A 25,376-nucleotide genomic window follows, 5' to 3' on the forward strand; every position below is an offset into this window, starting at 1 on the left:
ATTTGAACCGCCCGTCTTGAATTTACTGTACGGGGGATTCGAACGGCCTGTCTTGAACTTACTGTACGGGGGATTCGAACCGCCCGTCTTGAATTTACTGTACGGGGGATTCGAACCGCCCGTCTTGAATTTACTATACGGGGGATTCGAACCGCCCGTCTTGAATTTACTGTACGGGGGATTCGAACCGCCCGTCTTGAATTTACTGTTCCGGGGGATTCGAACCGCCCGTCTTGAATTTACTGTAAGGGGGATTCGAACCGCCCGTCTTGAATTTACTGTACGGGGGATTCGAACGGCCTGTCTTGAACTTACTGTACGGGGGATTCGAACCGCCCGTCTTGAATTTACAGTTCAGGGGGATTCGAACCGCCCGTCTTGAATTTACTGTACGGGGGATTCGAACCGCCCGTCTTGAATTTACAGTTCAGGGGGATTCGAACCGCCCGTCTTGAATTTACTGTACGGGGGATTCGAACCGCCCGTCTTGAATTTACTGTACGGGGGATTCGAACCGCCCGTCTTGAATTTACAGTTCAGGGTGATTCGAACCGCCCGTCTTGAATTTACTGTACGGGGGATTCGAACCGCCCATCTTGAATTTACTGTTCCGGGGGATTCGAACCGCCCATCTTGAATTTACTGTTCCGGGGGATTCGAACTGACTGTCTTGAATTTACTGTTCCGGGGGATTCGAACCGCCCGTCTTGAATTTACTGCACGGGGGATTCGAACCGCCCGTCTTGAATTTACTGTACGGGGGATTCGAACCGCCCGTCTTGAATTTACTGTTCCGGGGGATTCGAACCGCCCGTCTTGAATTTACTGTACGGGGGATTCGAACCACCAATCTTGAATTTACTGTACGGGGGATTCGAACCGCCCGTCTTGAATTTACTGTACGGGGGATTCGAACGGCCTGTCTTGAACTTACTGTGCGGGGGATTCGAACCGCCCGTCTTGAATTTACTGTACGGGGGATTCGAACCGCCCGTCTTGAATTTACTGTACGGGGGATTCGAACAGCCTGTCTTGAATTAACTGTACGGGGGATTCGAACCGCCCGTCTTGAATTTACTGTTCTGGCTGATGATATACATTGTTATCACATACGGATAAGGGTAGACTGAGAAGCTTCTCGTGGAACAAATGCTTTTCTGTTCATACATTATTCTCACAGCATGACTTGTCAAGCTGCTAATAAGTCAGTTAGGTTCTAATCCTTTTAATTCTGCATATAATTCCTCATTAAGGGAGTGGTGAATATCTGGAATTCTTTATCACAAGCAGCCATCATATTTGACCTGCCAAAATGAACCACCTCACACTTATCTGGGTTGAAATCTATCTGCCACCTCTCAGCCCAGTTTTGCTTCCTACTGATGTCCTGCTATAGCCTCTGACAGTCCTCACACTACCCACAACACCTCCAAATTTACTAACCCATCCCTCCACAAGCAGCTTTGGAGGCCAAATCTTTATGTATATTTAAGGCAAAGGTTGATAGATTCTGGTTTGGTTCGGGCATGAAGAAATACGGGATAAAGCAAAAGACTGAAGCTGAGAAGAAAATTGGATCAACGATGCAGTGAGATTAGTGTAATAGGATCAGTGATATTCTGGGTCATATTGGTGACCAGTGGTGTGCCTCAGGTTTATAAACAACCTGGAAGAGGAAGTGCTGTGAGAGTAATGTATGAACAGAGAAGTGTTTGGGTGAGGGGGGAATATCACTGACTGTTGTGGGCTTGGGGATGTATCAAGGGGTCACCAAACAGGGTGTGTGTGTGTGGCCGGGCCTAAGGGCTCAACACACACGGTGGGGAGTGTACCCCCGGAGGATCGGGGTCAGCATGTGGTGCAGACTCTGTGTGTGTGTGAGAGATTGTGTTTGGGAACCTGGAGAGGAGTGTATGTGGGGGGGGGGGCTTGTCTCGGCACAATTTTGCTCCCTGACATTAACTGTGTCCACCTGCCTTCTCTCTCTCTCTCTCTCTCTCTCACGCCCTGCTTGGTATGGCACCAGCTGGCCCTGTCTCCACCAGGTAAGCACATGTCTTGTGTACTGTCCCCCCTCGCCCTGTCCGTACCCCCCCCGCCCTGTCCCACCCCGCCCCACTCTGTCCGTCCCCCCAGCCCCGCTCTGTCCGTCCACCCCCGCCCCGCTCTGTCTGTCCCCCCGCCCCGCTCTGTCCATCCCCCCTCGCCCCGCTCTGTCCATCCCCCCTCGCCCCGCTCTGTCCCTCCTCCGCCCCATACTGTCCCTCCCCCCTCACCCCATTCTGTCCCTCCACCCTCGCCCCACTCTGTCCATCCCCCCTCGCCCCGCCCTGTCCGTCGCCCCTCACCCCTCTCTGTCCGTCCCCCTCACCCCGCTCTGTCCATCCCCCCTCGCCCCACTCTGTTCCTCCCCCTTCGCCCCACTCTGTCCGTCCCCCCTCACCCCGCTCTGTCCCCCCTCGCCCCACTCTGTCCGTCGCCCCTCACCCCGCTCTGTCCGTCGCCCCTCACCCCTCTCTGTCCATCTCTCCTCGCCCCACTCTGTCCGTCCCCCTTCACCCCACTCTGTCCGTCCCCCTTCACCCCACTCTGTCCGTCCCCCTTCACCCCACTCTGTCCCTCCCCCTTCACCCCCGCTCTGTCCGTCCCTCCTCGCCCCGCTCTGTCCGTCCCCCCTTGCCCCGCTCTGTCCCTCCCCGCCCCACTCTGTCCGTCCCCCCTCGCCCCGCTCTGTCCCTCCCCGCCCCACTCTGTCCGTCCCCCCTCACCCCGCTCTGTCCGTCCCCCCTCACCCCATTCTGTCCCTCCACCCTCGCCCCACTCTGTCCCTCCACCCTCGCCCCACTCTGTCCGTCCCCCTTCACCCCACTCTGTCCGTCCCCCTTCACCCCACTCTGTCCCTCCCCCTTCACCCCGCTCTGTCCGTCCCTCCTCGCCCCGCTCTGTCCGTCCCCCCTCGCCCCGCTCTGTCCCTCCCCGCCCCACTCTGTCCGTCCCCCCTCGCCCCGCTCTGTCCCTCCCCGCCCCACTCTGTCCGTCCCCCCTCACCCCATTCTGTCCCTCCACCCTCGCCCCACTCTGTCCCTCCACCCTCGCCCCACTCTGTCCGTCCCCCTTCACCCCACTCTGTCCGTCCCCCTTCACCCCACTCTGTCCGTCCCCCTTCACCCCACTCTGTCCCTCCCCCTTCACCCCGCTCTGTCCGTCCCCCCTCGCCCCGCTCTGTCCCTCCCCGCCCCACTCTGTCCGTCCCCCCTCGCCTCGCTCTGTCCCTCCCCGCCCCACTCTGTCCGTCCCCCCTCGCCCCGCTCTGTCCCTCCCCGCCCCACTCTGTCCGTCCCCCCTCGCCCCACTCTGTCCCTCCCCGCCCCACTCTGTCCGTCCCCCTTCGCCCCGCTCTGTCCGTCCCCCCTCGCCCCACTGTCCGTCCCCCCTCGCCCCGCTCTGTCCCTCCCCGCCCCACTCTGTCCGTCCCCCCTCGCCCCGCTCTGTCCCTCCCCGCCCCACTCTGTCCGTCCCCCTTCGCCCCGCTCTGTCCGTCCCCCCTCGCCCCACTGTCCGTCCCCCCTCACCCCGCTCTGTCCGTCCCCCCTCGCCCCGCTCTGTCCCTCCTCGCCCCGCTCTGTCCGTACCCCCTCGCCTCGCCCTGTCCCCGCCCCACTCTGTCCGTCCCCCCTCGCCCCGCTCTGTCCCTCCCCGCCCCACTCTGTCCGTCCCCCCTCGCCCCGCTCTGACCCTCCTCGCCCCGCTCTGTCCGTACCCCCTCGCCTCGCTCTGTCCCTCCCCGCCCCACTCTGTCCGTACCCCCTCGCCTCGCTCTGTCCCCCTTCGCCCCGCTCTGTCCGTCCCCCCTCGCCCCACTCTGTCCGTCCCCCTCGCCCCGCTCTGTCCGTCACCCCTGCCCCGCTCTGTCCGTCCCCCCTCGCCCCACTCTGTCCGTCCCCCCTCGCCCCGCTCTGTCCCTCCCCGCCCCACTCTGTCCGTCCCCCCTCGCCCCGCTCTGTCCCTCCCCGCCCCACTCTGTCCGTCCCCCTTCGCCCCGCTCTGTCCGTCCCCCCTCACCCCGCTCTGTCCGTCCCCCCTCGCCCCGCTCTGTCCCTCCTCGCCCCGCTCTGTCCGTACCCCCTCGCCTCGCTCTGTCCCTCCCCGCCCCACTCTGTCCGTCCCCCCTCGCCCCGCTCTGTCCCTCCCCGCCCCACTCTGTCCGTCCCCCCTCGCCCCGCTCTGTCCCTCCCCGCCCCACTCTGTCCGTCCCCCCTCGCCCCACTCTGTCCCTCCCCGCCCCACTCTGTCCGTCCCCCTTCGCCCCGCTCTGTCCGTCCCCCCTCGCCCCACTGTCCGTCCCCCCTCGCCCCGCTCTGTCCCTCCCCGCCCCACTCTGTCCGTCCCCCCTCGCCCCGCTCTGTCCCTCCCCGCCCCACTCTGTCCGTCCCCCTTCGCCCCGCTCTGTCCGTCCCCCCTCGCCCCACTGTCCGTCCCCCCTCACCCCGCTCTGTCCGTCCCCCCTCGCCCCGCTCTGTCCCTCCTCGCCCCGCTCTGTCCGTACCCCCTCGCCTCGCTCTGTCCCTCCCCGCCCCACTCTGTCCGTCCCCCCTCGCCCCGCTCTGTCCCTCCCCGCCCCACTCTGTCCGTCCCCCCTCGCCCCGCTCTGTCCCTCCTCGCCCCGCTCTGTCCGTACCCCCTCGCCTCGCTCTGTCCCTCCCCGCCCCACTCTGTCCGCCCCCCCTCACCCCGCTCTGTCCCTCCTCGCCCCGCTCTGTCCGTACCCCCTCGCCTCGCTCTGTCCCCCTTCGCCCCGCTCTGTCCGTCCCCCCTCGCCCCACTCTGTCCGTCCCCCCTCGCCCCGCTCTGTCCGTCACCCCTGCCCCGCTCTGTTCGTCCCCCCTCGCCCCACTCTGTCCGTCCCCCCTCGCCCCGCTCTGTCCCTCCCCGCCCCACTCTGTCCGTCCCCCCTCGCCCCGCTCTGTCCCTGCCCGCCCCACTCTGTCCGTCCCCCTTCGCCCCGCTCTATCCGTCCCCCCTCGCCCCGCTGTCCGTCCCCCCTCACCCCGCTCTGTCCGTCCCCCCTCGCCCCGCTCTGTCCCCCCTCGCCCCGCTCTGTCCCCCCTCGCCCCGCACTGTCCCCTCTCGCCCCACTCTGTCTGTCCCCCCTCGCACCGCTCTGTTCGTCCCCCCTCGCCCCGCTCTGCCTGACCCCCTCGCCCCGCTCTGTCCGTCCCCCCTTGCCCCGCTCTGTCCCTCCCCCCTCGCCCTGCTCTGTCCATCTCCCCTCACCCCGCTCTGCCCATCCCCCCTCGCCCCGCTCTGACTGTCCCCGCCCCGCTCTGTCCATCCCCCCTCGCCCCACTCTGTCCATCCCCCCTCGCCCCGCTCTGTCCCTCCTCCCTCGCCCCATACTGTCCCTCCCCCCTCGCCCCATTCTGTCCCTCCCCCCTCACCCCGCTCTGTCCGTCCCCCCTCACCCCACTCTGTCCCTCCCCCCTCACCCCGCTCTGTCCGTCCCCCCTCGCCCCGCTCTGTCTGTCCCCGCCCTGTCCGTCCCCCCTCACCCCGCTCTGTCCGTCCCCCCTCGCCCCACTGTCCGTCCCCGCCCTGTCCGTCCCCCCTCACCCCGCTCTGTCCGTCCCCCCTCGCCCTGCTCTGTCCCGCCCCGCCCTGTCCGTCCCCCCTCACCCCGCTCTGTCGGTCCCCCCTCGCCCCACTCTGTCCGTCACCCCTCGCCCCACTCTGTCCGTCACCCCTCGCCCCGCTCTGTCCCTCCCCGCCCCACTCTGTCCGGCCCCCCTCACCCCGCTCTGTCCGTCCCCCCTCACCCCGCTCTGTCCGTCCCCCCTCGCCCCGCTCTGTCCGTTCCCCCTCGCCCCGCTCTGTCCCTCCCCCCTTGCCCCGCTCTGTCCCTCCCCCCTCACCCCACTCTGTCCCTCCCCCTCACCCCGCTCTGTCTGTCCCCCCTCACCCCGCTCTGTCCGTCCCCCCTCGCCCCGCTCTGTCGGTCCCCCCTCATCCCACTCTGTCGGTCCCCCCTCGCCCCGCTCTGTCCGTCCCCCCTCATCCCACTCTGTCGGTCCCCCCTCGCCCCGCTCTGTCCGTCACCCCTCGCCCCGCTCTGTCCGTCACCCCTGCCCCGCTCTGTCACTCCCCGCCCCACTCTGTCCGTCCCCCCTCGCCCCGCTCTATCCGTCCCCCCTCGCCCCGCTCTGTCCGTTCCCCCTCGCCCCGCTCTGTCCCTCCCCCCTCGCCCCGCTCTGTCCCTCCCCCCTCGCCCCGCTCTGTCCCCCCTCGCCCCGCTCTGTCCGTCCCCCCTCATCCCACTCTGTCGGTCCCCCCACGCCCCACTCTGTCCGTCACCCCTCGCCCCGCTCTGTCCGTCACCCCTCGCCCCGCTCTGTCCGTCACCCCTGCCCCGCTCTGTCCCTCCCCGCCCCACTCTGTCCGTCCCCCCTCACCCCGCTCTGTCCATCCCCCCTCACCCCGCTCTGTCCGTCCCCCCTCGCCCCGCTCTGTCCGTCCCCCCTCGCCCCGCTCTGTCCGTCACCCCTCGCCCCGCTCTGTCCGTCACCCCTGCCCCGCTCTGTCCCTCCCCGCCCCACTCTGTCCGTCCCCCCTCACCCCGCTCTGTCCATCCCCCCTCGCCCCACTCTGTCCGTTCCCCCTCGCCCCGCTCTGTCCCTCCCCCTCGCCCCGCTCTGTCCCTCCCCCCTCGCCCCGCTCTGTCCCTCCCCCCTCGCCCCGCTCTGTCGGTCTCCGCTCATCCCACTCTGTCGGTCCCCCCTCACCCCGCTCTGTCCGTCCCCCCTCGCCCCACTCTGTCCGTCCCCCCTCGCCCCGCTCTGTCCCCCCTCGCCCCGCTCTGTCCGTCCCCCCTCATCCCGCTCTGTCGGTCCCCCCTCGCCCCGCTCTGTCCGTTCCCCCTCGCCCCGCTCTGTCCCTCCCCCTCGCCCCGCTCTGTCCCTCCCCCCTCGCCCCGCTCTGTCCCTCCCCCCTCGCCCCGCTCTGTCGGTCTCCGCTCATCCCACTCTGTCGGTCCCCCCTCGCCCCGCTCTGTCCGTCACCCCTGCCCCGCTCTGTCCGTCCCCCCTCACCCCGCTCTGTCCGTCCCCCCTCGCCCCACTCTGTCCCTCCCCCTTCACCCCGCTCTGTCCGTCCCCACTCGCCCCGCTCTGTCCGTCCCCCCTCATCCCACTCTGTCGGTCCCCCCTCGCCCCGCTCTGTCCGTTCCCCCTCGCCCCGCTCTGTCCCTCCCCCTCGCCCCGCTCTGTCCCTCCCCCCTCGCCCCGCTCTGTCCCTCCCCCCTCGCCCCGCTCTTTCGGTCTCCGCTCATCCCACTCTGTCCCTCCCCCCTCACCCCGCTCTGTCCCTCCCCCCTCACCCCGCTCTGTCCCTCCCCCCTCGCCCCACTCTGTCCGTCCCCCTTCGCCCCGCTCTGTCCGTCCCCCCTCGCCCCACTCTGTCCGTCCCCCCTCGCCCCACTCTGTCCGTCCCCCCTCGCCTCGCTCTGTCAGTCCCCCCTTGCCCCGCTCTGTCCGTCCCCTCTCGCCCCACTCTGTCAGTCCCCCCTCGCCCTGCTCTGTCCGTTCCCCCTCGCCCAGCTCTGTCCGTCACCCCTGCCCCGCTCTGTCCGTCCCCCCTGCCCCGCTCTGTCCGTCCCCCCTCACCCCACTCTGTCGGTCCCCCCTCGCCCCACTCTGTCCGTCACCCCTCGCCCCGCTCTGTCCGTCACCCCTGCCCCGCTCTGTCCCTCCCCGCCCCACTCTGTCCGGCCCCCCTCACCCCACTCTGTCCGTCCCCCCTCACCCCGCTCTGTCCGTCCCCCCTCATCCCGCTCTGTCCGTCCCCCCTCACCCCGCTCTGTCCGTTCCCCCTCGCCCCGCTCTGTCCGTTCCCCCTCGCCCCGCTCTGTCCCTCCCCCCTCGCCCCGCTCTGTCCGTCCCCCCTCACCCCACTCTGTCCGTCCCCCCTCGCCCCGCTCTGTCCGTCCCTCCTCGCCCCGCTCTGTCCGTCACCCCTGCCCCGCTCTGTCCCTCCCCCCTCGCCCCGCTCTGTCCCTCCCCCCTCACCCCGCTCTGTCCGTCCCCCCTCACCCCGCTCTGTCCGTCCCCCCTCACCCCGCTCTGTCCGTCCCCCCTCGCCCCGCTCTGTCCCTCCCCCCTCGCCCTGCTCTGTCCCGCCCCGCCCTGTCCGTCCCCCCTCACCCCACTCTGTCGGTCCCCCTTCGCCCCACTCTGTCCGTCACCCCTCGCCCCGCTCTGTCCGTCACCCCTGCCCCGCTCTGTCCCTCCCCGCCCCACTCTGTCCGGCCCCCCTCACCCCGCTCTGTCCGTCCCCTCTCACCCCACTCTGTCCGTCCCCCCTCGCCCCGCTCTGTCCGTCCCTCCTCGCCCCGCTCTGTCCGTCACCCCTGCCCCGCTCTGTCTCTCCCCCCTCGCCCCGCTCTGTCCCTCCCCCCTCACCCCGCTCTGTCCGTCCCCCCTCACCCCACTCTGTCAGTCCCCCCTCGCCCCGCTCTGTCCGTTCCCCCTCGCCCCGCTCTGTCCGTCACCCCTGCCCCGCTCTGTCCGTCCCCCCTCACCCCACTCTGTCGGTCCCCCTTCGCCCCACTCTGTCCGTCACCCCTCGCCCCGCTCTGTCCGTCACCCTGCCCCGCTCTGTCCCTCCCCGCCCCACTCTGTCCGGCCCCCCTCACCCCACTCTGTCCGTCCCCCCTCACCCCGCTCTGTCCGTCCCCCCTCATCCCGCTCTGTCCGTCCCCCCTCACCCCGCTCTGTTCGTTCCCCCTCGCCCCGCTCTGTCCGTTCCCCCTCGCCCCGCTCTGTCCCTCCCCCCTCGCCCCGCTCTGTCCGTCCCACCTCACCCCACTCTGTCCGTCCCCCCTCGCCCCGCTCTGTCCGTCCCTCCTCGCCCCGCTCTGTCCGTCCCCCCTCACCCCACTCTGTCGGTCCCCCTTCGCCCCACTCTGTCCGTCACCCCTCGCCCCGCTCTGTCCGTCACCCCTGCCCCGCTCTGTCCCTCCCCGCCCCACTCTGTCCGGCCCCCCTCACCCCACTCTGTCCGTCCCCCCTCACCCCGCTCTGTCCGTCCCCCCTCATCCCGCTCTGTCCGTCCCCCCTCACCCCGCTCTGTTCGTTCCCCCTCGCCCCGCTCTGTCCGTTCCCCCTCGCCCCGCTCTGTCCCTCCCCCCTCGCCCCGCTCTGTCCGTCCCCCCTCACCCCACTCTGTCCGTCCCCCCTCGCCCCGCTCTGTCCGTCCCCCCTCGCCCCGCTCTGTCCCTCCCCCCTCACCCCGCTCTGTCCGTCCCCCCTCACCCCGCTCTGTCCGTCCCCCCTCACCCCGCTCTGTCCGTCCCCCCTCATCCCGCTCTGTCCGTCCCCCCTCGCCCCGCTCTGTCCCTCCCCCCTCGCCCTGCTCTGTCCCGCCCCGCCCTGTCCGTCCCCCCTCACCCCACTCTGTCGGTCCCCCTTCGCCCCACTCTGTCCGTCACCCCTCGCCCCGCTCTGTCCGTCACCCCTGCCCCGCTCTGTCCCTCCCCCCTCGCCCCGCTCTGTCCCTCCCCCCTCACCCCGCTCTGTCCGTCCCCCCTCACCCCGCTCTGTCCGTCCCCCCTCACCCCGCTCTGTCCGTCCCCCCTCGCCCCGCTCTGTCCCTCCCCCCTCGCCCTGCTCTGTCCCGCCCCGCCCTGTCCGTCCCCCCTCACCCCACTCTGTCGGTCCCCCTTCGCCCCACTCTGTCCGTCACCCCTCGCCCCGCTCTGTCCGTCACCCCTGCCCCGCTCTGTCCCTCCCTGCCCCACTCTGTCCGGCCCCCCTCACCCCACTCTGTCCGTCCCCCCTCACCCCGCTCTTTCCATCCCTCCTCGCCCCACTGTGTTCACCCCCCGCTCTGTCCCCCTTCGCCCCGCTCTGTCCGTCCCCCCTCGCCCCACTCTGTCCGTCCCCCCTCGCCCCGCTCTGCCCATCCCCCTTCGCCCCGCTCTGTCCGTCCCCCCTCGCCCCACTCTGTCCGTCCCCCCTCGCCCCGCTCTGTCCCTCCCCCCTCACCCCACTCTATCTGTCCCCCCTCGCCCCGCTCTGTCCGTCCCCCCTCACCCCACTCTGTCCGCCCCCCCTCGCCCCGCTCTGTCCATCCCCCCTTCACCCCGCTCTGTCCCCCCCCCGCCCCACTCTGTCCCGGGGAATGCCAGAGAGGTGGGGGGGTGAGACCCTCGGGTGTAGTGGGGGAGGAGAATGCCTGTGAGTTGGGGTTCAGGGGAGGGTATTGACGGTGATACAGAGGATTGGTGGTGGTGTGAGACGTTTAGAGGGTGGTGGGAATGCCGTAGGGATGGGCGGGGGATAGTGAGACCTTCAGGAGCGAGGGTAGTGAGGGGAGTGACTGGGTGTGGGGTGAGATCATTGGGGTGGAGTGCGTTTGGAGTGAAGGCAAAGGTGTCTGCAAGGCAGACTAGGGCGGAGCTGCAGACAGGAGAGTTCGGAGCTGTGGGACACAGGTTTAAGGTGCTGGGGAGTAGGTACAGAGGAGATGTCAGGGGTGAGTTTTTTACTCAGAGAGTGGTGAGTGCATGGAATGGGCTGTCGGCAATGGTGGTGAGGGCGGATACGATAGGATCTTTTAAGAGACTTTTGGATAGGTACATGGAGCTTAGAAAAATAGAGGGCTGTGGGTAACCTGAAGAATTTCTGAGGTAGGGACATGTTCGGCACAGCTTTGTGGGTAGAAGGGCCTGTATTGTGCTGTAGGTTTTCTCTGTTTCTCAACTGGGGAGGGGTTGTTTTCCCTTCTAGAGCTAGTCTGCAAGCTATATTGGGTGGCTTGTGTGCCGGAAAGTGGGGAAATTGGCTCGTGAGGTGTGGGCTGACCTGAGACGTGCAGGGGAGAGTCAGGTGAGGTGTGGGTGTAGGATGCAGGTAGAAGGAAGTGCCCCACCTCACACTCTGTCCCCAACCCCCTTCCTCTCTTAACAAATCCATTGCCTTTAATCCTTGTATACCTGTGACTCCTAACATTTGACCCTCTCCATGACATGCTCCTCACTGACCCCTACCTTAACTGTCCATTTCCATGACCCTCTCCCCAGCACCAGCCTGTCACGTTAACCCTGAACACGGTCTCTAACTCCTAACCCCTGTGCCTGTCCCCCAGTGGTTGGAGACGAAACCTGATCGACAGGAATGTCCCGTCTGCAAAGCGGGCATCAGCGCGGAGAAAGTGATCCCGTTGTATGGGCGTGGGGGCAGCAGCCCAGAGGACCCCAGGTAGGTGTGTGTGACCATGTGGGCGAGGGGGAGTGGGAGGTGTACGACTGAGGGGAGAACCTTCCTGCTGCAAGGTGGGGATGGGAGCAGTGGACGGAAAGTGTGGCCCTGGCATGGTTTGGGAAGAGGAGTAGTCTTCAGTGGTGTCAGGGTAGCTACAGTTCACACTATAACTATGGGATAACTGCAGTTCACGTTGTAACTACAGGGTAACCGCAGTTCGCGTTGTAACTACAGGGTAACCGCAGTTCACGTTATAACTACAGGGTAACTGCAGTTCACATTGTAACTACAGCGTAACTATAGTTCACGTTGTAACTACAGGGTGCAGAGGAGATTTACAAGGATGTTGCCTGGACTGGGGAGCATGCTTTACGAGAATAGGTTCAGTGAACTCGGCCTTTTCTCCTTGGAGCGATGGAGGATGAGAGATGACCTGATAGAGGTGTATAAGATGATTGGAGCCATCATAATCAGAGGCTTTTCCTCGGGGTTGAAATGGCTGTCATAAGAGGGCACAGTTTTAAGGTGCTTGGAAGTAGATACAGAGGAGATGTCAGGTAAGTTTTTTTACACAGAGAGTGGCGAACACGTGGAATAACTGCCGATGGTGGTGGTGAAAGTGTATGCAACAGGGTCTTTCAAGAGACTCCTGGACAGGTACATGGAGTTTAGAAAAATAGAGGGCTATGGGTAATCCTAGGTAATTTCTAAAGTAAGTACATGTTCGGCGTGGCATTGTGGGCCGAAGGGCCTGTATTGTATTGCAGGTTTTCTATATTCTGTGTTTCTATTATAGGAAGGGTGGAGGCTTTAGAAAGAGTGCAGAAAAGGGTTACAAGGATACTGCCTGCATTAGAATGAGTGAGGTCTTTATTCAAACATACAAGACCATGGGGAACAGATGTTGTGATGTTTTAATGAGGAGGAGAGTCGTGAACAAGGAGACATGGGTCATTTAAAATCCAGGTGTGTAGAAACCTCTCTGAGTAGTTGGTGAATGTCTGAAATCCACCCCGAGGTTGGAATTAGGCTGGACATGAATTCTGTCAAGTGTCCAGAGGCGATTCGCCAGGATGCTGCCTGCGTGTTGTATCAGGAGAGGGTGAGTGAGCTGGAGTTTATCTCTCTGGAGCAGAGGAACATGGGAGGTGACTTGATAGAGGAGTACGAGGTGATGAGTGGATAGTCAGAGACTTTTTCCTAGGGCAGAAACAGCTAACATGTGGGGCATAATTGTTTGGAGGAGAGTATAGGGAGGATGTCAGGGGTCAGAGTTGTGGGTGTGGGGAGCATCCTGCCAGGAGTGAGACTCTGGGCACATGGACGATAGGAAAAGGAGGGGGGAGTGTTAGAGTGATCTGAGAGGACAACACATTGTGGGCTGAAGGGCCTTGGTGTACTGTTCTGTGATTTACTGCCAGAGGCTGAGGGCTATCTGCTGTGGATCACCAACCCCACTCCCTGCCTCTTGTCCCTGATGTGAGGGAGCTGGCTAATGGCACAAGAGAATCCACTCACTCCTAGGATGCATAGAGTCCGGGATTTTGGAATGGGTACCATGGATAAATGCCTTCTCTCTTCCACAGGCTGAAGACGCCACCCAGACCCCAGGGACAGAGGACGGATCCCGGACATAGAGGGGTAACCATCCATCAACAATCACTACCCTCCTCTAGCATCCCATTGTAAAACCTGTGGGGTAGCGTATGCAGAAGTGCCCCCCCCCCCCAAGATCACTGACCCCGACAGGCCCACCAGGTGGTGGGGGGGGGAGGGGGTGGTTTCTAAATGTACCCTGATTATAGTCATCTCCCAAGGGATGTTCTGACTGTGAACGTTTCCCAGGTGTTGTTCTGACTGTACCCTGACTGTGAATGTGTCCCAAGGGATGTTCTGACTGTGAACGTCTCCCAGGTGTTGTTCTGACTGTACCCTGACTGTGAATGTGTCCCAAGGGATGTTCTGACTGTGAACGTCTCCGAGGTTATGTTCTGACTGTACCCTGACTGGGAATGTGTCCCAAGGGATGTTCTGACTGTGAACGTTTCCCAGGTGTTGTTCTGACTGTACCCTGACTGTGAATGTGTCCCAAGGGATGTTCTGACTGTGAACGTCTCCCAGGTGTTGTTCTGACTGTACCCTGACTGTGAATGTGTCCCAAGGGATGTTCTGACTGTACCCTGACTGTGAATGTGTCCCAAGGGATGTTCTGACTGTGAACGTCTCCCAGGTGTTGTTCTGACTGTACCCTGACTGTGAATGTGTCCCAAGGGATGTTCTGACTGTGAACGTCTCCGAGGTTATGTTCTGACTGTACCCTGACTGTGAATGTGTCCCAAGGGATGTTCTGACTGTGAACGTCTCCGAGGTTATGTTCTGACTGTACCCTGACTGTGAATGTGTCCCAAGGGATGTTCTGACTGTACCCTGACTGTGAATGTGTCCCAAGGGATGTTCTGACTGTGAACGTTTCCCAGGTGTTGTTCTGACTGTACCCTGACTGTGAATGTGTCCCAAGGGATGTTCTGACTGTGAACGTCTCCGAGGTTATGTTCTGACTGTACCCTGACTGTGAATGTGTCCCAAGGGATGTTCTGACTGTGAATGTCTCCCAGGTGTTGTTCTGACTGTACCCTGACTGTGAATATGTCCCAAGGGATGTTCTGACTGTACCCTGACTGTGAATGTGTCCCAAGGGATGTTCTGACTGTGAACGTTTCCCAGGTGTTGTTCTGACTGTACCCTGACTGTGAATGTGTCCCAAGGGATGTTCTGACTGTGAACGTCTCCGAGGTTATGTTCTGACTGTACCCTGACTGTGAATGTGTCCCAAGGGATGTTCTGACTGTGAACGTCTCCGAGGTTATGTTCTGACTGTACCCTGACTGTGAATGTGTCCCAAGGGATGTTCTGACTGTGAACGTCTCCCAGGTGTTGTTCTGACTGTACCCTGACTGTGAATGTGTCCCAAGGGATGTTCTGACTGTGAACGTCTCCGAGGTTATGTTCTGACTGTACCCTGACTGTGAATGTGTCCCAAGGGATGTTCTGACTGTGAACGTCTCCGAGGTTATGTTCTGACTGTACCCTGACTGTGAATGTGTCCCAAGGGATGTTCTGACTGTGAACGTCTCCGAGGTTATGTTCTGACTGTACCCTGACTGTGAATGTGTCCCAAGGGATGTTCTGACTGTGAACGTTTCCCAGGTGTTGTTCTGACTGTACCCTGACTGTGAATGTGTCCCAAGGGATGTTGTGACTGTACCCTGACTGTGAATGTGTCCCAAGGGATGTTCTGACTGTGAACGTCTCCCAGGTGTTGTTCTGACTGTACCCTGACTGTGAATGTGTCCCAAGGGATGTTCTGACTGTGAACGTCTCCGAGGTTATGTTCTGACTGTACCCTGACTGTGAATGTGTCCCAAGGGATATTCTGACTGTGAACGTCTCCCAGGTGTTGTTCTGACTGTACCCTGACTGTGAATGTGTCCCAAGGGATGTTCTGACTGTGAACGTCTCCCAGGTATTGTTCTGACTGTACCCTGACTGTGAATGTGTCCCAAGGGATGTTCTGACTGTGAACGTCTCCGAGGTTATGTTCTGACTGTACCCTGACTGTGAATGTGTCCCAAGGGATGTTCTGACTGTGAACGTCTCCGAGGTTATGTTCTGACTGTACCCTGACTGTGAATGTGTCCCAAGGGATGTTCTGACTGTACCCTGACTGTGAATGTGTCCCAAGGGATGTTCTGACTGTGAACGTTTCCCAGGTGTTGTTCGACTGTACCCTGACTGTGAATGTGTCCCAAGGGATGTTCTGACTGTGAACGTCTCCGAGGTTATGTTCTGACTGTACCCTGACTGTGAATGTGTCCCAAGGGATGTTCTGACTGTGAACGTCTCCCAGGTGTTGTTCTGACTGTACCCTGACTGTGAATGTGTCCCAAGGGATGTTCTGACTGTGAACGTCTCCGAGGTTATGTTCTGACTGTACCCTGACTGTGAATGTGTCCCAAGGGATGTTCTGACTGTGAACGTCTCCGAGGTTATGTTCTGACTGTACCCTGACTGTGAATGTGTCCCAAGGGATGTTCTGACTGTGAACGTCTCCGAGGTTATGCTCTGACTGTACCCTGACTGTGAATGTGTCCCAAGGGATGTTCTGACTGTGAACGTCTCCGAGGTTATGTTCTGACTGTACCCTGACTGTGAATGTGTCCCAAGGGATGTTCTGACTGTGAACGTCTCCGAGGTTATGTTCTGACTGTACCCTGACTGTGAATGTGTCCCAAGGGATGTTCTGACTGTACCCTGACTGTGAATGTGTCCCAAGGGATGTTCTGACTGTGAACGTTTCCCAGGTGTTGTTCTGACTGTACCCTGACTGTGAATGTGTCCCAAGGGATGTTCTGACTGTGAACGTCTCCGAGGTTATGTTCTGACTGTACCCTGACTGTGAATGTGTCCCAAGGGATGTTCTGACTGTGAACGTTTCCCAGGTGTTGTTCTGACTGTACCCTGACTGTGAATGTGTCCCAAGGGATGTTCTGACTGTGAACGTCTCCGAGGTTATGTTCTGACTGTACCCTGACTGTGAATGTGTCCCAAGGGATATTCTGACTGTACCCTGACTGTGAATGTGTCCCAAGGGAGGTTCTGACTGTGAACGTCTCCCAGGTGTTGTTCTGACTGTACCCTGACTGTGAATGTGTCCCAAGGGATGTTCTGACTGTGAACGTCTCCGAGGTTATGTTCTGACTGTACCCTGACTGTGAATGTGTCCCAAGGGATGTTCTGACTGTGAACGTCTCCCAGGTGTTGTTCTGACTGTACCCTGACTGTGAATGTGTCCCAAGGGATGTTCTGACTGTGAACGTCTCCGAGGTTATGTTCTGACTGTACCCTGACTGTGAATGTGTCCCAAGGGATGTTCTGACTGTGAACGTCTCCGAGGTTATGTTCTGACTGTACCATGACTGTGAATGTGTCCCAAGGGATGTTCTGACTGTGAACGTCTCCGAGGTTATGTTCTGACTGTACCCTGTCTGTGAATGTGTCCCAAGGGATGTTCTGACTGTGAACGTCTCCGAGGTTATGTTCTGACTGTACCCTGACTGTGAATGTGTCCCAAGGGATGTTCTGACTGTGAACGTCTCCGAGGTTATGTTCTGACTGTACCCTGACTGTGAATGTGTCCCAAGGGATGTTCTGACTGTGAACGTTTCCCAGGTGTTGTTCTGACTGTACCCTGACTGTGAATGTGTCCCAAGGGATGTTCTGACTGTGAACGTCTCCGAGGTTATGTTCTGACTGTACCCTGACTGTGAATGTGTCCCAAGGGATATTCTGACTGTACCCTGACTGTGAATGTGTCCCAAGGGATGTTCTGACTGTGAACGTCTCCCAGGTGTTGTTCTGACTGTACCCTGACTGTGAATGTGTCCCAAGGGATGTTCTGACTGTGAACGTCTCCGAGGTTATGTTCTGACTGTACCCTGACTGTGAATGTGTCCCAAGGGATGTTCTGACTGTGAACGTCTCCCAGGTGTTGTTCTGACTGTACCCTGACTGTGAATGTGTCCCAAGGGATGTTCTGACTGTGAACGTCTCCGAGGTTATGTTCTGACTGTACCCTGACTGTGAATGTGTCCCAAGGGATGTTCTGACTGTGAACGTCTCCGAGGTTATGTTCTGACTGTACCATGACTGTGAATGTGTCCCAAGGGATGTTCTGACTGTGAACGTCTCCGAGGTTATGTTCTGACTGTACCCTGTCTGTGAATGTGTCCCAAGGGATGTTCTGACTGTGAACGTCTCCGAGGTTATGTTCTGACTGTACCCTGACTGTGAATGTGTCCCAAGGGATGTTCTGACTGTACCCTGACTGTGAATGTGTCCCAAGGGATGTTCTGACTGTGAACGTTTCCCAGGTGTTGTTCTGACTGTACCCTGACTGTGAATGTGTCCCAAGGGATGTTCTGACTGTGAACGTCTCCGAGGTTATGTTCTGACTGTACCCTGACTGTGAATGTGTCCCAAGGGATGTTCTGACTGTGAACGTTTCCCAGGTGTTGTTCTGACTGTACCCTGACTGTGAATGTGTCCCAAGGGATGTTGTGACTGTACCCTGACTGTGAATGTGTCCCAAGGGATGTTCTGACTGTACCCTGACTGTGAATGTGTCCCAAGGGATGTTCTGACTGTGAACGTTTCCCAGGTGTTGTTCTGACTGTACCCTGACTGTGAATGTGTCCCAAGGGATGTTCTGACTGTGAACGTCTCCGAGGTTATGTTCTGACTGTACCCTGACTGTGAATGTGTCCCAAGGGATGTTCTGACTGTGAATGTCTCCCAGGTGTTGTTCTGACTGTACCCTGACTGTGAATATGTCCCAAGGGATGTTCTGACTGTACCCTGACTGTGAATGTGTCCCAAGGGATGTTCTGACTGTGAACGTTTCCCAGGTGTTGTTCTGACTGTACCCTGACTGTGAATGTGTCCCAAGGGATGTTCTGACTGTGAACGTCTCCGAGGTTATGTTCTGACTGTACCCTGACTGTGAATGTGTCCCAAGGGATGTTCTGACTGTGAACGTCTCCGAGGTTATGTTCTGACTGTACCCTGACTGTGAATGTGTCCCAAGGGATGTTCTGACTGTGAACGTCTCCGAGGTTATGTTCTGACTGTACCCTGACTGTGAATGTGTCCCAAGGGATGTTCTGACTGTGAACGTCTCCGAGGTTATGTTCTGACTGTACCCTGACTGTGAATGTGTCCCAAGGGATGTTCTGACTGTGAACGTCTCCGAGGTTATGTTCTGACTGTACCCTGACTGTGAATGTGTCCCAAGGGATGTTCTGACTGTGAACGTCTCCGAGGTTATGTTCTGACTGTACCCTGACTGTGAATGTGTCCCAAGGGATGTTCTGACTGTGAACGTTTCCCAGGTGTTGTTCTGACTGTACCCTGACTGTGAATGTGTCCCAAGGGATGTTGTGACTGTACCCTGACTGTGAATGTGTCCCAAGGGATGTTCTGACTGTGAACGTCTCCCAGGTGTTGTTCTGACTGTACCCTGACTGTGAATGTGTCCCAAGGGATGTTCTGACTGTGAACGTCTCCGAGGTTATGTTCTGACTGTACCCTGACTGTGAATGTGTCCCAAGGGATGTTCTGACTGTGAACGTCTCCCAGGTGTTGTTCTGACTGTACCCTGACTGTGAATGTGTCCCAAGGGATGTTCTGACTGTGAACGTCTCCCAGGTATTGTTCTGACTGTACCCTGACTGTGAATGTGTCCCAAGGGATGTTCTGACTGTGAACGTCTCCGAGGTTATGTTCTGACTGTACCCTGACTGTGAATGTGTCCCAAGGGATGTTCTGACTGTGAACGTCTCCGAGGTTATGTTCTGACTGTACCCTGACTGTGAATGTGTCCCAAGGGATGTTCTGACTGTACCCTGACTGTGAATGTGTCCCAAGGGATGTTCTGACTGTGAACGTTACCCAGGTGTTGTTCGACTGTACCCTGACTGTGAATGTGTCCCAAGGGATGTTCTGACTGTGAACGTCTCCGAGGTTATGTTCTGACTGTACCCTGACTGTGAATGTGTCCCAAGGGATGTTCTGACTGTGAACGTCTCCCAGGTGTTGTTCTGACTGTACCCTGACTGTGAATGTGTCCCAAGGGATGTTCTGACTGTGAACGTCTCCGAGGTTATGTTCTGACTGTACCCTGACTGTGAATGTGTCCCAAGGGATGTTCTGACTGTGAACGTCTCCGAGGTTATGTTCTGACTGTACCCTGACTGTGAATGTGTCCCAAGGGATGTTCTGACTGTGAACGTCTCCGAGGTTATGCTCTGACTGTACCCTGACTGTGAATGTGTCCCAAGGGATGTTCTGACTGTGAACGTCTCCGAGGTTATGTTCTGACTGTACCCTGACTGTGAATGTGTCCCAAGGGATGTTCTGACTGTGAACGTCTCCGAGGTTATGTTCTGACTGTACCCTGACTGTGAATGTGTCCCAAGGGATGTTCTGACTGTACCCTGACTGTGAATGTGTCCCAAGGGATGTTCTGACTGTGAACGTTTCCCAGGTGTTGTTCTGACTGTACCCTGACTGTGAATGTGTCCCAAGGGATGTTCTGACTGTGAACGTCTCCGAGGTTATGTTCTGACTGTACCCTGACTGTGAATGTGTCCCAAGGGATGTTCTGACTGTGAACGTTTCCCAGGTGTTGTTCTGACTGTACCCTGACTGTGAATGTGTCCCAAGGGATGTTCTGACTGTGAACGTCTCCGAGGTTATGTTCTGACTGTACCCTGACTGTGAATGTGTCCCAAGGGATATTCTGACTGTACCCTGACTGTGAATGTGTCCCAAGGGAGGTTCTGACTGTGAACGTCTCCCAGGTGTTGTTCTGACTGTACCCTGACTGTGAATGTGTCCCAAGGGATGTTCTGACTGTGAACGTCTCCGAGGTTATGTTCTGACTGTACCCTGACTGTGAATGTGTCCCAAGGGATGTTCTGACTGTGAACGTCTCCCAGGTGTTGTTCTGACTGTACCCTGACTGTGAATGTGTCCCAAGGGATGTTCTGACTGTGAACGTCTCCGAGGTTATGTTCTGACTGTACCCTGACTGTGAATGTGTCCCAAGGGATGTTCTGACTGTGAACGTCTCCGAGGTTATGTTCTGACTGTACCATGACTGTGAATGTGTCCCAAGGGATGTTCTGACTGTGAACGTCTCCGAGGTTATGTTCTGACTGTACCCTGTCTGTGAATGTGTCCCAAGGGATGTTCTGACTGTGAACGTCTCCGAGGTTATGTTCTGACTGTACCCTGACTGTGAATGTGTCCCAAGGGATGTTCTGACTGTGAACGTCTCCGAGGTTATGTTCTGACTGTACCCTGACTGTGAATGTGTCCCAAGGGATGTTCTGACTGTGAACGTTTCCCAGGTGTTGTTCTGACTGTACCCTGACTGTGAATGTGTCCCAAGGGATGTTCTGACTGTGAACGTCTCCGAGGTTATGTTCTGACTGTACCCTGTCTGTGAATGTGTCCCAAGGGATATTCTGACTGTACCCTGACTGTGAATGTGTCCCAAGGGATGTTCTGACTGTGAACGTCTCCCAGGTGTTGTTCTGACTGTACCCTGACTGTGAATGTGTCCCAAGGGATGTTCTGACTGTGAACGTCTCCGAGGTTATGTTCTGACTGTACCCTGACTGTGAATGTGTCCCAAGGGATGTTCTGACTGTGAACGTCTCCCAGGTGTTGTTCTGACTGTACCCTGACTGTGAATGTGTCCCAAGGGATGTTCTGACTGTGAACGTCTCCGAGGTTATGTTCTGACTGTACCCTGACTGTGAATGTGTCCCAAGGGATGTTCTGACTGTGAACGTCTCCGAGGTTATGTTCTGACTGTACCATGACTGTGAATGTGTCCCAAGGGATGTTCTGACTGTGAACGTCTCCGAGGTTATGTTCTGACTGTACCCTGTCTGTGAATGTGTCCCAAGGGATGTTCTGACTGTGAACGTCTCCGAGGTTATGTTCTGACTGTACCCTGACTGTGAATGTGTCCCAAGGGATGTTCTGACTGTACCCTGACTGTGAATGTGTCCCAAGGGATGTTCTGACTGTGAACGTTTCCCAGGTGTTGTTCTGACTGTACCCTGACTGTGAATGTGTCCCAAGGGATGTTCTGACTGTGAACGTCTCCGAGGTTATGTTCTGACTGTACCCTGACTGTGAATGTGTCCCAAGGGATGTTCTGACTGTGAACGTTTCCCAGGTGTTGTTCTGACTGTACCCTGACTGTGAATGTGTCCCAAGGGATGTTGTGACTGTACCCTGACTGTGAATGTGTCCCAAGGGATGTTCTGACTGTACCCTGACTGTGAATGTGTCCCAAGGGATGTTCTGACTGTGAACGTTTCCCAGGTGTTGTTCTGACTGTACCCTGACTGTGAATGTGTCCCAAGGGATGTTCTGACTGTGAACGTCTCCGAGGTTATGTTCTGACTGTACCCTGACTGTGAATGTGTCCCAAGGGATGTTCTGACTGTGAATGTCTCCCAGGTGTTGTTCTGACTGTACCCTGACTGTGAATATGTCCCAAGGGATGTTCTGACTGTACCCTGACTGTGAATGTGTCCCAAGGGATGTTCTGACTGTGAACGTTTCCCAGGTGTTGTTCTGACTGTACCCTGACTGTGAATGTGTCCCAAGGGATGTTCTGACTGTGAACGTCTCCGAGGTTATGTTCTGACTGTACCCTGACTGTGAATGTGTCCCAAGGGATGTTCTGACTGTGAACGTCTCCGAGGTTATGTTCTGACTGTACCCTGACTGTGAATGTGTCCCAAGGGATGTTCTGACTGTGAACGTCTCCGAGGTTATGTTCTGACTGTACCCTGACTGTGAATGTGTCCCAAGGGATGTTCTGACTGTGAACGTCTCCGAGGTTATGTTCTGACTGTACCCTGACTGTGAATGTGTCCCAAGGGATGTTCTGACTGTGAACGTCTCCGAGGTTATGTTCTGACTGTACCCTGACTGTGAATGTGTCCCAAGGGATGTTCTGACTGTGAACGTCTCCGAGGTTATGTTCTGACTGTACCCTGACTATGAATGTGTCCCAAGGGATGTTCTGACTGTACCCTGACTGTGAATGTGTCCCAAGGGATGTTCTGACTGTGAACGTTTCCCAGGTTTTGTTCTGACTGTACCCTAACTGTGAATGTGTCCCAAGGGATGTTCTGACTGTGAACGTCTCCGAGGTTATGTTCTGACTGTACCCTGACTGTGAATGTGTCCCAAGGGATGTTCTGACTGTGAACGTCTCCCAGGTGTTGTTCTGACTGTACCCCGACTGTCAATGTGTCCCAAGGGATGTTCTGACTGTGAACGTCTCCGAGGTTATGTTCTGACTGTACCCTGACTGTGAATGTGTCCCAAGGGATGTTCTGACTGTACCCTGACTGCGAATGTGTCCCAAGGGATGTTCTGACTGTGAACGTTTCCCAGGTGTTGTTCTGACTGTACCCTGACTGTGAATGTGTCCCAAGGGATGTTCTGACTGTGAACGTCTCCGAGGTTATGTTCTGACTGTACCCTGACTGTGAATGTGTCCCAAGGGATGTTCTGACTGTGAACGTCTCCCAGGTGTTGTTCTGACTGTACCCTGACTGTGAATGTGTCCCAAGGGATGTTCTGACTGTGAACGTCTCCGAGGTTATGTTCTGACTGTACCCTGACTGTGAATGTGTCCCAAGGGATGTTCTGACTGTGAACGTCTCCGAGGTTATGTTCTGACTGTACCCTGACTGTGAATGTGTCCCAAGGGATGTTCTGACTGTGAACGTCTCCGAGGTTATGTTCTGACTGTACCCTGACTGTGAATGTGTCCCAAGGGATGTTCTGACTGTGAACGTCTCCGAGGTTATGTTCTGACTGTACCCTGACTGTGAATGTGTCCCAAGGGATGTTCTGACTGTGAACGTCTCCGAGGTTATGTTCTGACTGTACCCTGACTGTGAATGTGTCCCAAGGGATGTTCTGACTGTACCCTGACTGTGAATGTGTCCCAAGGGATGTTCTGACTGTGAACGTTTCCCAGGTGTTGTTCTGACTGTACCCTGACTGTGAATGTGTCCCAAGGGATGTTCTGACTGTGAACGTCTCCGAGGTTATGTTCTGACTGTACCCTGACTGTGAATGTGTCCCAAGGGATGTTCTGACTGTGAACGTCTCCCAGGTGTTGTTCTGACTGTACCCTGACTGTGAATGTGTCCCAAGGGATGTTCTGACTGTACCCTGACTGTGAATGTGTCCCAAGGGATGTTCTGACTGTGAACGTCTCCGAGCTTATGTTCTGACTGTACCCTGACTGTGAATGTGTCCCAAGGGATGTTCTGACTGTACCCTGACTGTGAATGTGTCCCAAGGGATGTTCTGACTGTGAACGTTTCCCAGGTGTTGTTCTGACTGTACCCTGACTGTGAATATGTCCCAAGGGATGTTCTGACTGTGAACGTCTCCGAGGTTATGTTCTGACTGTACCCAGACTGTGAATGTGTCCCAAGGGATGTTCTGACTGTGAACGTCTCCCAGGTGTTGTTCTGACTGTACCCTGACTGTGAATGTGTCCCAAGGGATGTTCTGACTGTGAACGTCTCCGAGGTTATGTTCTGACTGTACCCTGACTGTGAATGTGTCCCAAGGGATGTTCTGACTGTGAACGTCTCCCAGGTGTTGTTCTGACTGTACCCTGACTGTGAATGTGTCCCAAGGGATGTTCTGACTGTGAACGTCTCCGAGGTTATGTTCTGACTGTACCCTGACTGTGAATGTGTCCCAAGGGATGTTCTGACTGTGAACGTCTCCGAGGTTATGTTCTGACTGTACCCTGACTGTGAATGTGTCCCAAGGGATGTTCTGACTGTGAACGTCTCCCAGGTGTTGTTCTGACTGTACCCTGACTGTGAATGTGTCCCAAGGGATGTTCTGACTGTGAACGTCTCCGAGGTTATGTTCTGACTGTACCCTGACTGTGAATGTGTCCCAAGGGATGTTCTGACTGTGAACGTCTCCGAGGTTATGTTCTGACTGTACCCTGACTGTGAATGTGTCCCAAGGGATGTTCTGACTGTGAACGTTTCCCAGGTGTTGTTTAGACTGTACCCTGACTGTGAATGTGTCCCAAGGGATGTTCTGACTGTGAACGTTTCCCTGGTGTTGTTCTGACTGTACCCTGACTGTGAATGTGTCCCAAGGGATGTTCTGACTGTGAACGTCTCCGAGGTTATGTTCTGACTGTACCCTGACTGTGAATGTGTCCCAAGGGATGTTCTGACTGTGAACGTCTCCGAGGTTATGTTCTGACTGTACCCTGACTGTGAATGTGTCCCAAGGGATGTTCTGACTGTGAACGTTTCCCAGGTGTTGTTCTGACTGTACCCTGACTGTGAATGTGTCCCAAGGGATGTTCTGACTGTGAACGTTTCCCAGGTGTTGTTCTGACTGTACCCTGACTGTGAATGTGTCCCAAGGGATGTTCTGACTGTGAACGTTTCCCAGGTGTTGTTTAGACTGTACCCTGACTGTGAATGTGTCCCAAGGGATGTTCTAACTCTACCTTGGCTGTGAATGTCTCCAGGTGTCATTTTGATTGACTGTGAACCTCCCAAGGGATGTTCTGACTGTACTTTGGCTGTGAATGTCTCCAGGTGGTTTTCTGACTGCACCCTGACTGTGAACGTCTCCCAGGTTATGTTCTGACTGTACCCTGACTGTGAATGTGTCCCAAGGGATGTTCTGACTGTGAACGTCTCCCAGGTTATGTTCTGACTGTACCCTGACTGTGAATGTGTCCCAAGGGATGTTCTGACTGTGAACGTCTCCCAGGTGTTGTTTAGACTGTACCCTGACTGTGAATGTGTCCCAAGGGATGTTCTGACTGTGAACGTTTCCCAGGTGTTGTTCTGACTGTACCCTGACTGTGAATGTGTCCCAAGGGATGTTCTGACTGTGAACGTCTCCCAGGTTATGTTCTGACTGTACCCTGACTGTGAATGTGTCCCAAGGGATGTTCTGACTGTGAACGTCTCCCAGGTTATGTTCTGACTGTACCCTGACTGTGAATGTGTCCCAAGGGATGTTCTGACTGTGAACATTTCCCAGGTGTTGTTTAGGCTGTACCCTGACTGTGAACATCTCCCAGGGGATGTTCTAACTCTACCTTGGCTGTGAATGTCTCCAGGTGTCATTTTGATTGACTGTGAACCTCCCAAGGGATGTTCTGACTGTACTTTGGCTGTGAATGTCTCCAGGTGTTGTTCTGACTGTACCCTGACTGAACGTCTCCCAGGTGGTGTTCTGACTGTGAACATTTCCCAGGTAATGTCCAGACTGCACCCTGACTATTAACATCTCCCAGGGGATGTTCTGACTATAATCTGACTGTGATCATCTGCTAAGTGATCTTCTGACTGTGACCATTTCCTAGGTGATGTTCTAACTATAGTTTAATTGTGAATGTCTCCCAGGTGTTGTTCTGACTGTGAACATCTTCCAGGTGTTGTTCTGATTGTGACTATCTCCCAGGTG

General features: G+C 57.6%; 2 protein-coding genes across 2 annotated transcripts in view; one reads left to right on the forward strand and one right to left on the reverse strand.

The window, feature by feature from the left end:
- The window catches only part of LOC132390252 (E3 ubiquitin-protein ligase RNF5-like), a 57,824-nt gene that overhangs the window by 27,284 nt on the left and 5,164 nt on the right, over positions 1-25,376 (forward strand). Inside the window, exons 2-4 of the mRNA XM_059962860.1 lie at positions 2,027-2,045; positions 11,137-11,249; positions 12,839-12,893. Of these exons, the coding sequence (XP_059818843.1) occupies positions 2,027-2,045; positions 11,137-11,249; positions 12,839-12,893 (187 nt within the window). The remainder of the gene's footprint in view (positions 1-2,026; positions 2,046-11,136; positions 11,250-12,838; positions 12,894-25,376) is intronic.
- On the reverse strand, positions 6,846-9,974 carry LOC132390255 (uncharacterized; the record flags this gene model as incomplete). Its single annotated transcript, XM_059962864.1, has 2 exons — positions 6,846-7,136; positions 9,831-9,974. Coding segments are annotated over 2 exons (273 nt in total), but the record flags the coding sequence as incomplete, so codon positions are not given.

Source organism: Hypanus sabinus, unplaced genomic scaffold, assembly GCF_030144855.1.
Source record: "Hypanus sabinus isolate sHypSab1 unplaced genomic scaffold, sHypSab1.hap1 scaffold_820, whole genome shotgun sequence".
NCBI classification, from domain to species: Eukaryota; Metazoa; Chordata; class Chondrichthyes; order Myliobatiformes; family Dasyatidae; genus Hypanus; species Hypanus sabinus.